Below are 16,043 nucleotides of genomic sequence, written 5' to 3' on the forward strand. Positions count from 1 at the left end.
TCTTTCATATCCTCTACAAGTTCATTAGCATGTCCACTCCTCTTGTCTAACCCTTGGACATCTCTCAATTAAAAAAATCCTCTTGGACAAATACCATACACAATCTTAAAAGGAATCAGGCCCGTACTTCTATTTGTTGAATCATTATAGGTTTACTCTGCCTGAGGTATCACCACATCCCAACTACTACCATGATCCTTTGTCAAACATCTAAGAAGATTTCCCACTGACCTATTCACAACCTCAGTTTGACCATCGATCTAAGGGTGATAGGCTGAGCTAAAAGAAAAATTCATGCCTAATCTTTTCCACAAGGTTCTCCAAAAATTCCCTAAAAACTTGTTGTACCAGTCAAATAAAATACTGAAAGGCAACCCATGGATTTGACCAATTTCTCTGAAAAAAAATCCTGCAATATAGCTAGCTTCATTTATGGTTTTTGCAAGGAATAAAGTGAGTCATCTTACTAAACCTATCTACCACAATAAACACACTGTCATGACCTATCTTTGTCTTGGATAATCCCATCACAAATTCCATACTAACAATTTTCCATGGTCTACTTGGTATAGGCAAAGGTTGGTACAACCCTACACTGGTTGAGACCCCCTTTGCTCTCTGACATACAATACAATTCTCTACAAACTTTCTGATATCAGTTTGCATCTTCGGCCAAAAGTAAAATCTCCTGACTAGGTCCAAAGTCTTATTTAGGCCACAATGACCTCCTAAACCACCACTATGTGTTTCCTTTACTACAGTATCCCTCATTGAACACCTAGGGATACATAACTAACACCCCTTGAACAAAAGAATATCCTACAAGGTGTAGTAAAATTTTTTTGCATGAAAAGCATTTGCAAACTCAAAGAATACCTTATAAATTTCTCTAAAATCTTGACCCTCTTCATACAATCCTTTGAGTGCTTCAACAACCCTACTCTGCAACTGCACTCCCTGCACTTTCAACACCCTCCTACTTAGAGCATCTACAACCTTATTAGCTACCCCTTTCTTGTGGTTGGTGGTGAAGGTATATGCTTGAAGAATTTCAACCCATTTCATATGCCTATGACTGAGCTTCTCCTGTCCATACAAAAAACTAAGAGCATGATTGTCAGTGTACACTATAAACACCTTAGGAAGCAAGTAATGCCTCCACTTTTTTAGAGCTTGTACCATGGCATAGAACTCTAAATCATATGAAGAATACGTCCTCTTTTCTTCATTTAGTTTTTCACTAAAAAAGGCCACTAGTCTCCCCTCTTGGATCAATACTGCTCCTATAAAAAAACCACTTGCATCCCATTCAATGGTGAAGACCGTACTAAAATCAGGTAATACTAGGACTGGGTACTTGGCAACTTTCTGGTTAAACACTCAAAACTCTTATCTACTTCTTTAGTCCACACTAACTTCACCTTACAATGACCCTTGATGTTTTCTAACATAGGTGCACAAATATCACTGTAAGCTGTAATGAATTTCCTATAAAAAGCTGCCAAACCATAAGAACTTCTTACCTCTCCAGCTGTCTTAGGTGTAGGTCAATTTAAAATAGTCTCTACCTTGGAAGAATCCATCTTCAAGTCACCCTTATAGATGACAAAGCCTAAGTACACCAATTCCTTCTAGATGAACTCACACTTTTATACATTTATCATCAACTTCTCCTCCTTCAACCACTTCATGACTACCTCCAAGTGTTTCAAGTGCTCCTCCTTGCTCTAACTGAACACCAATATATCATAAAGGTAGACTACTACAAATTTTCATATAAACTCTTGCAACACTTCATTCATTAGTCTCATAAAGGTTCTAGGGATATTTGAAAGACCAAAAGGCATCACAAGCTACTCATACAATCTTTCATTAGTTTTTAATCCATTATTCCATTCAACCCCCTCTCTTATCCTTATCTGATGGTACCCACTCTTGAGGTCAATTTTAGAGAAATAGGTAGCTCCCTCTAAATAATCCATTAGGCCCTCTATCCTTGGAGTATGAAACCTATATTTTATGGCTGTACTATTGATAGCCCTAGAATCAATACAAAGTCACTATTTCCCATCCTTCTTTGGGGATAAAATAGTAGGTATTGCACATGGGCTAAGGCTCTTTCTCACCAACCCTTTATCTAGGATATCTTGAATCTGCCTAGCTATCTCCTCATTCTGCTATGGGGTCATTTTATATGCTTCTTTGTTAGGAAGTATTGCTCCTGGTATGAGGCTAACCTGATGACTCATATCTCTGATAGGTGGTAGGGAATCAAGTATGTCTTCCGCAATGATTTCTTTGTACCGGTCTAGCAGTTCCCTGACCTCCTTAGGTTGTACCTCACTCACACTCTTCTTCCTTTCTTCCCTGGGCTTCACAATCAAGGAAAAACCTACTCCACCTTCCTCCTCTATTGTATTTAGGAACTCTCTTTCTCCCACCATCATCACACTAGATCTTACATACTGTGGATCGCCTTATACCACTAACTTCATCCTAAAGGTCACACCATCCTTTTGGAAAGAGTAAGCATTCTTTTCTACATCATGATGACCCTTTCTATCAAACTGCAATGGTCTTCCTAGCAATAAATAGCAAGCATCCATTGGAAGGATGTCACACAAAATTTTATCCTTATATCCCCCAATACTAAACTTTACCCATGCTTGTTCATTGATGAGTATGTTTTTCCCTTTGTTCAACCAACTGAGTCTATATGGTCAACTATGGGGTATCCTTTCAAACTTCAACTTGTTTACTTCTTCCAGAGATACAATGTTATCAATAGACCCTAAATCTATAACAAATTTACAAACCTTACCTTGAATTTTATAGTTGACTCTAAACAAAGTCATTTTTTGGGGTGACTTAGTCTTCACTGGTTCCTTGAGTAGTTTCCTCTTGATCATCAAGCACTCTCCCATTTTTGATGTCAAATTCACTTCAAGATATGTCACAATCCGTTCATTTTCTTGAGTCAAAGTGGTTATCCTCTCACCACCATGAGAAGTTGAGGCAGGTTCTCTGGACACTTGTAGGCTAAGTGCCCCATCTGATTGCAGTTATAGCATATCATACTAGAGAACTTGGATCCCCTCCCTGAGCTAACTATCCCACGTCTTCCATTAGGTCTTCTCCCATGGTAGCTTCCTCTACTACTTGAGTCCCCAATTGTCTCTCCTTGGTTATACTCACCACTATAACTTTGGTTAGGACTTCTTCCTCCAAAACTGCCTCTGTCTCTGAAACTTCTCCCTCGTTTAACTCTATTACCTTGGTCACTTATTCTCTTTGGACACCATTTTAACTAGGAGAGAGGAACCAACAACAACATTGACCTATTGGGAGGTGTTAGGTATCTTGATCTTATGTTTTACTCTTCTATTCACTTTCTATGAGAGCCTATTATGAATGGTGAGAAACACATCCCTTCTCATCTTCTTCTCCTTTCTTCTAACAAGTTCCTACTACATAAATTAAATGGTTTTTGCAGTTTTTTTATTCGTTTCCCTACAATACTAAAAAAATTTCTAAATATTTCTCATCAGAACCCCTTCAGTCTCCTTCAATTTGGAAACCTTTCTATTAAGTTGGATATTTATTTTTGAACCCACGTCTTTCTTTATGTCCCAAAATTCCTTCTCAAGTATCCTCTATTCATCAAAAGTATTTGAAATTTTTGTCATCCACCTACAAACACTATCATAGAAGGAATCCTTTAATAAATTTTGATCATTCTTGTAAACAAACATCTAGAGTGTTTAATCTTCTTCTTGGTCACATGCACTTGGGCCAAGTACCATTTTGAGAGCTCCATATGAGTATTAAATTCTTTGTAAATCTCCTTCATATTTTCTTCAATTTTAATGCATAAGATAATTAGGTTTGGATACGCCTAACAATTAACACCTCTTCCTTCTGCACAGAGTGATATTCATTGAAGTGAGGAAATATGTCAAGGAAATTAGAGTAGGAATTTGTGTTGGTTTCAAATCTAAACAATGGGTGAAAGCTAGTGTCAGTATATATGAAATAAATGAAAACACTGATTGGGAAAGATATGATACATTTATATGTTTAGAGGTCACAAGAGGAACGTCCACTAGGATATTTTGTGTGTCAGGGGTGGAATTAGAATCAAAGAGGGATTTATAATGAGTAGGTTTAGAAGTAGGGGCCAAGGTGGTTGATGTGGATGTAGTACCAAAGGTTGGTAAGTTGGGGCTAACATGCTACACAAAAATAGAAGGGTAAACAATTTTGGTCGGGGATTAAAGTTTTGAGTAAGCGTTAGGTTAATCTGCAACAGATGGAGAACCAAACCCTAGTGAAGGGGGCTTTAGTTGAGTGAAATACTTTATCTAATAGACTCATGGAGAGAAGTAAAAGTCAAGTAGGAAACTTAAAATTAATATGATGTTTGAAATGGTTAAGCATGGGGAACAAGAAATCATGAAATATCTTGTAGTGGCCTTGTGAGATTACAATGCTTATAACAACTTTAGCAACCCTTACACAAACACCAGGTAGATCTTTTGGATTGAAGCTATTCTAGAGAATAAAATTTCTCGCCAACTTTCAAAATTTTCCTCATAGCCTCCCTATAGTGACCCTTTGATTCTTTTTGCATTTACACACCTTCATTGAGCATTCCCATGGAAGTAATAGTGTTCTTCATTGAGACATAGATGGAGATATACCTAACTATCATTGCTTTGTTGTTCCAAGATTTTGCAAATTCTATTTAGACGGATTAATAAACAACCTACATAGACTCAATTTATGTGGCAAGTATGTCCTCCTCCAAAATGTCCCAAATATTTTTGTCACTTTTAAAATCATCATACTTCATAGATTGAATTTGAACTACATCCCTACCTATGACAACACATATATAGAAGTTGAGAAAAATGATAAAAACTAGAGCTAAATGAGGCAAAAAATATTAGTAGTTTCTAGTGCCTTAGGAGAATAAATTAATGGTCCTAGATAGAATTAAAAAAATCACAATTGGAAGGGTGCCTTAGAGATGATGGAGGGTTAATTTGAAATTTCAAGACAATCTATGTGTAATCTTTGGTCCATATGAGTCGAAAGAGTGGACTCTACATTCTATATGAAAGAATCATTATTTTTAGTAGCAAGATTAGCAATAAAATCCATTCAAGTTAGTTTCTTTCTCTATACACATGTTTATCCATTTAATTTTAGGAGGAGGTGACATTTTTATGGGTGTCAACTATCATATTATAAATTGGTTAACTAGATTTAACCCTACCATTTAAGAGATTGATCACGTGTAATGAGTCACCTTCTATAATAATATTTTTGAGGCCTTTACTTTTGGCAATTAGGATAACATTAAAATCCATATCCACCTTCTCTCCTAGGTTGTTGACGTAGGTGAAAATAAATTTCTCTTTATTTTCCCACATACCCCTACTCCCATCTAACTACCACAAATTTCTATGAGAAAATCCATCAAATTTAAATTTAAACCGACCAAGAGAATGGCGAACTATCCTCTATTGATTTGTGTTTTCCATGTTCATGAATATTTTTAAATTTTCTAGAAAAATTCTTGCAAGTACTGAACAAAATTTATGATGACTGATTTTAATTTTGGTTAATTATTTATGGTTTTAACTAACCATTTATTATTTCTTGAATGTCCTCAATCCTATAAATTGAATCTAGATGTGATTTATTTTCAGTGAAGAAAGCAGAGTATTTTCTGAGGGGTTGTGCTTTTGGATTTCTACAAAAAGAAGATAATATTTTATCTCCATAAAGGTGATAATATAATATAATATTATAATAGTTTTATTATTTCTAAATAAAACAATACTTTTTTTGGCTGGCAAGTGTTTCCAAACTAGTTTTCTAATACTATATCAGTATTATATTATTATCTTTTATTTCATTGGTTTCTATTTTGTCTCATGCATTACTTCATTTCTAATTATATTTAACTTAAGTTTAAATATAACTAATATGTTAATGTCACAAGGTTTTTATTTGGAAATAATTATAATAAATAATAATTATGTTTAATCTAATTTAATTGAAAATGTATTTGCAAGTAATTTTGCTAGCAATTATTATAAGGATAGAGATGATTATATTTATTGAGTATGTTTCTACAATTTAGTTTAGGGTGTTCTATATTTTGATTTTATTTATTTTAAATACTATTCCATTTTGACTTTAGAATTATGGTTACTACTTTTTTTGTTAGAATCCTAGTTTTTTAATTTTTTTTTTAATAATATTGAAAATAATGTGGTAATAAATTGGAAGGAACTAAATAGTTATAAATATTTGTATGAATGGCATTTTCTAGCACATCAATTTTTCTAGTATAGAAAAAAATAATATCAACACTTGGTGTACTATGACAGTGTTTCATGGGCGAGGATAATTCGATTCTGTTGGAGTTGCAGGGTGGGAGGGTTTTATAGTGGTCCCTCACCTGGGATGGAATCTACTGTTTGAACTAAAGTTAGTTCCTCCCACCCATGTTACGTATAGATCCGGGATTTTTTGTGTGTTTTCTTATTACATGGTTAACACTTGGAGCTCCTACAATGTGACTACCATCTGTTATGGTGGTTGTGTTTATTTATCCTATCCCATTTATAGTTCTAAAATATTTAAATTCAGTGTTCTATTATGGACCAATTGAAGGATTTTCTATATTTGGAATTTTTTGTTTCAAACACTAGTTTCAGTAAAGTACTGGATGATTAACATCCTTTCCATGAAAAAGACCAAAGGGTTAGCCAAAAAGAAGTAAAGAGGGGAGGATGAGGATAGCTGGTATGAGGAGGATAATGAGACTAATATCGACATGGATACTGAAAGTGAGGAGATCCAAACCCTTGCGAGCCAAAAGAAGAAATGGAAGACTCCTAAAACTAAGGACGTGGGAACCAAGAATCGGTTGCCTCTCATGACTGATTCTAAGGATAAGGGCTTGATGGGGGAGGATACGACCATGAAAGAAGCTCAGAGCTTTGATGTTAGGGAGGTGGGACTGGAAGTGAATCTTGAGACGGCAGGTGACAAGACCCAGGAAGAGAATCACCTGGATATTGACCTCTATATCAATTAAGGCATGGATAGCCTCAAACAGGTTTTCCTTTGTATGCAAAAGGAAATTAGTGGCATTAAAACTAAGCAAGCCTAGGAAGCTAGAAAAATTGAGACTTTACAAACTTAGGGCTTAGGTAAATTCAATTCCCTCCCTGATAGTCTCAGCGAGCTTACCAAAGCTATTGGTAATGCAAAGGAGATAATCAATGCTAATCGCAATATTCTTAGCCTGGAGAATAGGGCAAGGTCCATTGAAAAAAGACTTGATGGAGTTGAGAACACGCTAAAAAAAATTGGTGAGAAAAGGCATAGGATTCTTAAGGTTGCCTCGAATAGTATGAAGTCTCTTATTAGTAAGCTTGAGAATGACCATGAGGAGAAGGCTTTGGCAGGCATTATTGAAGTGAAGGAAGATACCCCAGAAGATAAGGAGATAGGGCTTGGGAGAAGAACGCGGGAAAGCACAAGAAATATGCAAAGCCATAGCTAGAAAATTGAGGAAACCAAGTAGGCAACTGATAATATGGAACAATTGGAGCTGGAAGTTGTTGAAATGCTTTTGAACTTAACGTAAATTTGGGCTCTTTCTGTGTAATCTTTTGGTTTTTTTACTAGCTGTCTCTTATTTGTTGGTATTCTTCTCGTTAGCTATCTTTTTCATTGGTGTTTTCTTTTGTGTTTTGTTGTGCTTTAATGTAAATCTTTGATCTTTTGGTTGAATGGGTTTCAAGGGCCCATCAAAACCTGTTTTCCCATATTCAAAAACATCCTTTCCATGAAAATTGTGGAGTTACTCTTTTGATGACTTGGAAGATCTTACATTTAACCTAGTATCTCAATTCACTAGTATACCTTAATGGTTATATAATTGTTCGTTTGGTGGTCTATATTTCTCCAACAAGCCTCTATTAATTTTTAATTTTATTACTTAAATATTTTAGATTTATGTTATTTTACGCCTAAATAGGACATTAATTCATCCTATCAAAATTATGAATTTGCATATCTATAATATTTTGGGGTTCTATATAATTAAATATATTCAAATTTACATGATTTAATTAAAACACTTGGTTTTATAGAATAATTGAAAGTTTTCTAATTGTTTAGGTAGAAATATTTGTATGCACACTTCATGTATTATTTTAGAATGATGTTTATAATGATATTAGCTATGTAAGTGTTAGAATGTAATTTCAAACTTAAAACTTATATAGGTTTAGTTGTTGACTTTAATAAATATGCTTAGTAGCTAATGAATTGTGTCAAATTAGTCTAGAGTTGGATTGGTGTTTGAGTAATTGCAAATCAATACTTTTATGCCCTAAGAGAAAATACAAGGAACAAGATAATAAGATTGGACCATCTGTCAAAAAAGAAAACTCTAAATTTTATTTTAAACAAACAACCAAATACTTCTTTGATGTCTAACTACGTTCGTTGATGCAGTGTAAACTGTATTCAATTGAAAATATTTTACATTCATGACATTGAAAAAAGCATTCACCTAGAAGATGAGGGAAGGAAAATAAGATAGGTTAAGTGCAGCGAAGTCTAGCCTGCAAGCTCAAATATGTACGATTCCTGATAAGGGTGGAACATCTTCGAGATATCAAGACATCTAGGGTGGTTCTATTAATGCAAGATAAAATTTATATTCATCATATCAATAGTTTTAATATTAAATGAGAGAAATTAATTGAGAGAATTGTATTATTGATTTTCTCCATTCATGGATATTAACATATTACACTAAATAAAAAGAGAAAACGCGATGTGGAGAGCGGGAGGAGAGCATTCAGCAGGCGCGAGGGTTGCAGCAAGGGGAAGCGTTGTGGACGGAGAGGGAGATGATGCAGAAGAAGATGACACAGCCCTCCCCCACCATACGCCGCCTACCGTGGTGTCTTGTCTCCGGAAGGAGCTCGGGGTTTCTTCTGCTATGGTGTATGTTCCTCAATCCTTGATAGATGCAGACGTCGTTGAGGGCGATGGGTCTCTTGGCCCTCATTATGGATCTCTCTCCATCGTCGGGTTCAATATGGTGGCGGCTGATGGTGTTTGGGGTTCTTTTGGCAATGGATATGGGGTCTCTTTTTTCCCCCCTTTGTTTTGGTGTGGGAGAAATATTTGGGACCCAGGTGGTGTTTCTAACGCTCGGCTCTTCGTAGGGTTTGTGAGCTTTCCTCTTCCCTTGATTTGTCTTGTTTCCTTGGGGTGGGTTGTTCTATTTTTCACCGCTCTATTCCTTCTCTTGGTGGCGGTATTCTTTTTGGAAACCTGGCTTAAGGCCATGAGGCTGGGGGTGCATTGTTTTCTTTCAGTGCCCTTTTCCCTCTTTTTGTTTCTTGATCTGGATAGCCTTTTGGGGTTTCTTTTGGTTCTTCTGGGTCCTTCTTTTCGCTGGAGTTTGTTTGAAGATCTGTTAATGGGCTGTCTTCATCGGTCCAGCCATGTTTTTGTTGGCAATATCTCTTGACCTGCCCTCTCTCTTTAGCATGGGTTTTCTTCATTTTTCCTTATTGAGGTGGCCCTTCCTTCTCTAATGGTGGGGATGGATGGTTTTGAAGACTATTTCCTTCTTATAGAGGTGGAGCTGTGTGTTGCGGTGCAATTTGGGTGTTATTGGTGGGTGGATGGTGATGACCTATTTCTCAAGGCTGGATGGCTCATTGCTGCTACTTCTTGGCTGAAGAGTTTCTCCCCCTTTTCTCCTATTAAGGTGGACATTTTGGTTAATCTTTTCTTCTTGGAGTTGGACTAGTTCAGGCCTCTTCTTCTTCTTTTGGTTCTGGGAGCCCTTTTAAAACTCAGTTGTCCAGCAAAGCTTTGTGATTCCATCTCTTGATGGCTTGACTTTGGTTCGTGGTTTGATCTTTTGTTCTCTTTGCTGATGGTTTCCTACCTTTCAGCCCCTATGGAGGTGGGTTCCTATCCTATTGAGGTGAATACATGCTTTGTTGTTAAAGGTGCAGCTATCCGAAGCTTTGAGGTTACTGGCTTCATCCTGGTAGTTCTAGGAGCCATTTCGAAACTCATTTGGAAGGTTAGGGGGGCCTTTCAAAACTCTCATGTTTTGGTTCATCTTTTAATTATTTTTTTGTGTTATCTTGTCTTGGTTGGATGCTGATAGTTTTCAAGGGCCTAGTATATCTTCAACCTCAATTAAAATCCTAGAGGTATTTAACTTTATTATCATAAAAAGTTAGCACATATGAGTAATAAAATATGTTTGTGAACTCACCTTTAAAGTCATATTTAGTAGCAATTAATTATTAATTACTCCAATCAAATATAATATTCATAGAGACGGGTTTATTATTGGCTTAATGTTGGATTGTTATTTTTATCTCTTAGTGCTATTGTATCATATTGGTTAATTTAAAAGTTTATTAATTTATGATTGATTGGATTCTTAAGTAAAATCAAGCTTGTTTTGGAAATTGATAAAATTGTGTATATTTAGTGAGACGAGCATACCCGATTTACTTAATTTTTGGACAATTAAATGTACATTAAGCTTAAAGTGTATTAATCATTAAGATCATTATGTAGGTTGTCTAACCTTCAGAATGGAAGTTTTGATAGGTTTAACCTTCTTAACATTGTTAAATTTGAAACATGCTTTATTGATTAATATCATCACTTTATATAATGTTCGTTCCCCAAGGTGACTTATATACTTCGAATAATCTGATTTAACATTCTAGGTAATAATTTATCTTCCACAATATCTTAATTTTGATACTTATAATATTATTATAATATTTCTGATAATAATCTCACAATTTATTTAAATAAATCACTTAAAACATGTAATTTAGTTATATGTGAATAATTCATATAAATATATAGTGGTAACATTATATGTATATGTATAAATACACACATCTAGAAATGTATGTGTACATAGATGTACATATGTGTGTTTGTATATGCACATATATATGTAAATATATCTATGTATATAGGTATGTGTATGCATATACATACATACATATATTTCTCACCTCCCATGATTGAGCCCACACACAAAAAAATTAAGGAATGCATGTCCCATAGCTAACCCCTCAACAACACTATAAAAAATAGAGCCCTTGTAACCATTGTGTAAAACAAGCCTTTTTAAAGACTAGTAAATTGGGACCAAATATCACCTACAATCTATGTGCAAATAATTAGCTGAAAAGAATCAAGGACAAAAATTGCCCAATTGTTATCATTAAAACAACTCAGAAGATGAAGAAGGGATAGGGTGAAAAACATAAACACCCACATAGACCAATATAAATTAACCACCATAGATGATATCAAGTTTTGAAATATCCTCAATGTTAGGAGGAAGAGGGTCATTCCCATTACAATACAAACCTTCATGCCACAACACACCAATTCGCAAAAGCATTTGCAAGGGAATTACCTTCCCTAAGAATATGAGAAATATGGACATTATCAAAATCATTTATAAGGTTTAAAGAATCCTTGATCACAACTTCAATAGTCCAACTCAGAGTATGAGAGCCCTTGAAACAATTAATAATATTAAGTGAATTACCCTGAATCCAAATGTTTTGGAAGCCAAGATATGGTAATGCTTACTATTTAGTTTAAGTTGCTGGAAATTTCATAGCAATTGTTAACAACAATAAAAAAGAGTTCTATTTGTTGAAATAATCAATCTAATTAAAGGTTGAAGTATTTTTTTTATGTTATTTATAAATTGATGGATGATTATCGTATTTCATATGTGGTATAGATACAAATTAGAATATTTTTTCGAATTGATTCTTTCCAATCTCGTGTTAATTTAATTTTGCATGATATGAGTCATGATTATATTTTGAGTTATGAAATAAGTTGGTGCAATATTGTAAATTCCATGTTAGGTCTATGCTCCAATTGAAATGCGTCCATGATATGTCCAAATGACTGATTAATATAACTAAATTTTATAAGATTACTTAATAATGGAATGGTTAATTATTTATCTGTCTTAATTATTTCTATATTTACAAAAGGCTTAGTATGCAACTAGTTTCAAAATTGCATCTTTAAAACGTAAGATTATCAATTACTTGCTTTTTAAACTAGGAAAGCTTTGTTTCATTCCTAGCATCATTATTATTACTAGCAATTATTAAGAAAGATCACAAAAAGGGTCCATGCACGCTTACTAGCGATTGCGCTTTCTACTAATAGACCATAGAGATATTGTGTGCAACTGCGTTCCTTTCCACCCTAAAGTTATGGCAGATCCATTTGGCTCAATGGTAAAATTTTCTCCATGATTATATTGTTTGAGCAAGAATCTTGCCTGACACCAAGCATGAACGCTGAAGCTCTTTTCTTTAAATCCCGATTGTCTGAAGAAAGACCTCCACATATCCATCTTAACGTGTCTCACCCTCCTGTACTTGCCCTCGCAGGCTAACATATTGCTTATTTCTTTCCCGCAACATGCTTCTTCAAACTTGGTCCTTCTTAAATCATTTCTGTCCGGCAGCATAACCTCCAAACTATCAAAGTAAGCGCTGCTATAAAAAAGCCCCTCAACGAACCGACTTGCAAAACAGGGGGAATTGTGCTGCTCTTCTATTTCTGAATTCACCAAGATGTGGGGCTTTAAATTCTTGATAACATTAATAGTATTTCCGAGAAGAATAGGATCATATAACAGAGTTCTGAAAACAATAGGAGCATACACCACCACGAACTCACCGGCCTTAACGTTGAATAAATCTTCGTGAATCTCCTCCATATATGAGATCTTGACCGGGCAGTAGGAGAAGGGAATCGCCATAGTTATAGCAAACTCCACAAGCCTTCTTCCTCTATTTTCAAGCTCATGGGAGTTCATTCCAACAGCTGTGATCTTGAGATACTGAAGAGAACAAGAAACTCTTTGAGTGAGGGACTGAATCAGTGGTGTCCACTGGCAACCAGTTCGAATTCCCAAATCAATCACATGAACTCAGTTTGTACGCCCCATGGTGTCAATGATAGCTTGGACGGCCGTTAATTGTAGAGTTACGGCATATGGATTGACCCTAGTACTGAGCGCCTCTAGAGCATACAACTCATCTTTCCCATAATCACTTGGAAAATTGTTAGCGAAATCAGGGCTCATCTGTTTCCATTTTTCGGGCTCAGGGCAGGTTTGGAATTTGATTCTCTCTTCAAGAGCATTGGAAAAGTAATAACAAAGCCTCTCTATGGGGCTCCCCAGATGGGAAGATTTTTTTTTGCACTGGCTAACCATCCTGGAGGCTTCTTCATATTGCTCGCTGCTGACCAACTCTGCTGAGGCCAAAAGAAGATGAACCAATTGAAGCCCGTCCTGGTCTGGAACATTAAAATGGGAGTTCCAATTGAAGCCCTCGTGAGCCAAGGCATGCACGTACTGAGCGCCCGCCGCTTGAATGATTTCTTCAGACGACAAGGCATTCTCATTGTCAAATCCAGCCGTCGCCTCGGTGAGCTCATGGCTGGTATGGACATTAGGTGTTGAAGGAAATTCCCCAAACTGGCAAAATAAAATATGATTATTAATGCCTTGATGCATCTCATCCTCTGAGATGTTTGTACATGGATAAACTTGACCGTCCAAGAATTCCATTCTGGTATCGCTTGCGTGGTTGAGGTAGTCCTGAAACTCGACAGGAGAAATTTGCTGGTCAAGTTGGCTGTCAAGAGAATAAAGTGGAAAATCGTCTTGTATAGTCATATTTTCCTCTCTAACGTTTGCGATTTAAATGATGTATTTAACTCTCTTTGGGCATAAAGGACTCCAGCCGCCCAACAATGTTTTACTTAACTTTTATTCGACTTTTCATTCAATACAAAGGGATGTGGACAAACACAATATCTTTAATACTTCGAAATATACGGTATACAGCAATCAAAGATTGATAATTACGATTCAAATTCGTTAAATCAAGCTATACTGATTATTTATTCTTCAACATATACTCTTTTGGGTAGGTAATACTATTGCATTTATTTATTTTTACCAATCAAAAGTGATTATTATGGTTGTTTTCAATACAATTTTGATTTTTATAAAGTCGAGATTTATATTTTTAAATTAGAAATGGTAGATTTTATAGGGTTTTTTGTTTAGATAATTTTTTTCATTTTTACATCAAGGCATTCCCTATGGTATAATCATGCCTTACTTGTGAGATCAATGGTTACAATTGATCTAAGAGTGTGCAAGACAATTCAAAATATTATGACCATTCATTACTTTTAGTATTTTTTATATGACATTGTATAAGAGAATCTAGCAAAAATCATATTCAAACTCTATGTTGAAAACATCCTTCTGTAGGAGTTTCCATTTTGTGATCGAGTGATGTATAATTTTCTTAAAAAGAATGATTTTAAGTAATTTACATGTTTTATGTCAAAAATATCTTTCGTATTTACAAATTTCAATATAATAAAAAAACCATTCTTTCTTAAAAATCTATAAATTTGAATACTTAAAATAAATCAAGATTATGTCAAAAATATCTTTCATATTTACAAAGTTTAATATAATAACAAATTTATTCTTTTAACAAAATCTATAAAGGATATCTTTCTTTAATATAGAAAAGTAATTAATGAGATCAAAGATGTTTGGAATATCTATTTGTTGACTTTAAATTCAATTCTTGATTCCCTGTTGTTTTTATAACTTAATTACTTAAAATAAATTAATATTATATCAATAATATCTTTCCATATTAATAAAATTCAATATAATAACAAAATTATATTCTAGGTTAGTTGCAGATGGTTGTTTATGGGTACCATTTCAAAACCCATTTCAAAGGTTTGGGGAACCGTTAAATCCCTCCTTGTTTTGCACTTGGCTACATGGTGATCTTGTGTTGGATGGCATGGTGCCATCTTGGTTCTGTCCTTCAGATGTTTTCTTCTGATTGTGAAGGTTTTGTATCCTCTTGAAAACCTAAGAAGGTTATGGGGTCCTTGTGAAAACCTTGATGATTTTGGGTGCCTTGTGTTCACTCATATTTATGTTCTTCTTGTTTTGGGTCTGTGTTGTGTTATGTTAGACTGAATGCTTAATCTATAGATGTAAAAGGATTCAGGGTCCTTTCAAAACCCTACTTATCTAATAAAAAAATAAATATTCTCTTTAAATAACTATTTGTATTGAATCCTCAATTCCATGATGTTTCTATAATTTAAATATTTAGAATATTTTTTCCTACTATACATAATCTTATAAGAATAATTTAGAGAAATTATATAAAAAATAACTATTGAGATCAAACCCAAAAACATGAGAAGCAATTCCCCTATTGGCCAATCTACTCCAGCCTTTGGGGGGGTTTCAACCAGAAATAGACAAAAAGAAGACTGTGGGCTGGATTCAACAGGGGTGGGGAGGCCACCCAATGCAGTTAGTAGAGATAGGCAGTGTCGGGCTTCCATTGCAGACAGAGACCAGAGAACGTTACTAGAAATGGGGATGGGACCCCCCTCTATTGATAAATGAAAATTATTTCATGGAATATAAGTGGATTGAATCATCCCCATAAGCATGATCTCCTATCCAACTTGGTTAGGGATCATAAGCTGAATATTTGCCATATTCAAGTGACTAAAATGCCTAGTAGTAAAGTGGAAAAGATTAAATTGGTGATTTTTGGAGATTGTGGTGTTCGCTGTGTTGATGTAGATGGTGCTTCAGGCGGTATCACCACTCTTTGGAATCCAAGATTGTTATGTGGTAAGGTGGTTCTCTCTTCTCCTAATCACATTGCTACTAGATTTTATAATCTTAAAGATGGATCTTCTTGGATTATTTCCATCTATACTCCTAATGGGAGAACTGGTAGGAAATTTCTTTGGTCTTCCATTTGTCATGCTAGATCACTTTTCCATAATGAGAAATGGATTATTCTAGGCGATTTCAACACCCCTCTCTCAAACAT

The 16,043-nt window shown here is 35.0% G+C and overlaps 2 protein-coding genes across 2 annotated transcripts; both read right to left on the reverse strand.

The window, feature by feature from the left end:
- Positions 1–12,268: 12,268 nt before the first annotated feature.
- LOC131027302 (DELLA protein RGL1-like) lies at positions 12,269–12,895 on the reverse strand. The gene has a single exon (XM_057957318.2). It carries the CDS (start codon positions 12,893–12,895, stop codon positions 12,269–12,271), a length of 627 nt encoding a protein of 208 aa, XP_057813301.2.
- Positions 12,896–13,066: 171 nt separating this feature from the next.
- LOC131027301 (uncharacterized) lies at positions 13,067–13,819 on the reverse strand. Its single transcript, XM_057957317.1, has one exon. The coding sequence runs from the start codon at positions 13,817–13,819 to the stop codon at positions 13,067–13,069; it is 753 nt and encodes a 250-aa protein (XP_057813300.1).
- Between the last annotated feature and the right edge of the window lie 2,224 nt (positions 13,820–16,043).

Source organism: Cryptomeria japonica, chromosome 4 (assembly GCF_030272615.1).
Source record: "Cryptomeria japonica chromosome 4, Sugi_1.0, whole genome shotgun sequence".
Taxonomy (NCBI): Eukaryota; Viridiplantae; Streptophyta; class Pinopsida; order Cupressales; family Cupressaceae; genus Cryptomeria; species Cryptomeria japonica.

Bases quoted from the DNA above. Each gene is read 5' to 3' on its own strand.
- LOC131027302 (XM_057957318.2), bottom strand. From the start codon at position 12,895: ATGGCGATTCCCTTCTCCTACTGCCCGGTCAAGATCTCATATATGGAG.
- LOC131027301 (XM_057957317.1), bottom strand. From the start codon at position 13,819: ATGACTATACAAGACGATTTTCCACTTTATTCTCTTGACAGCCAACTT.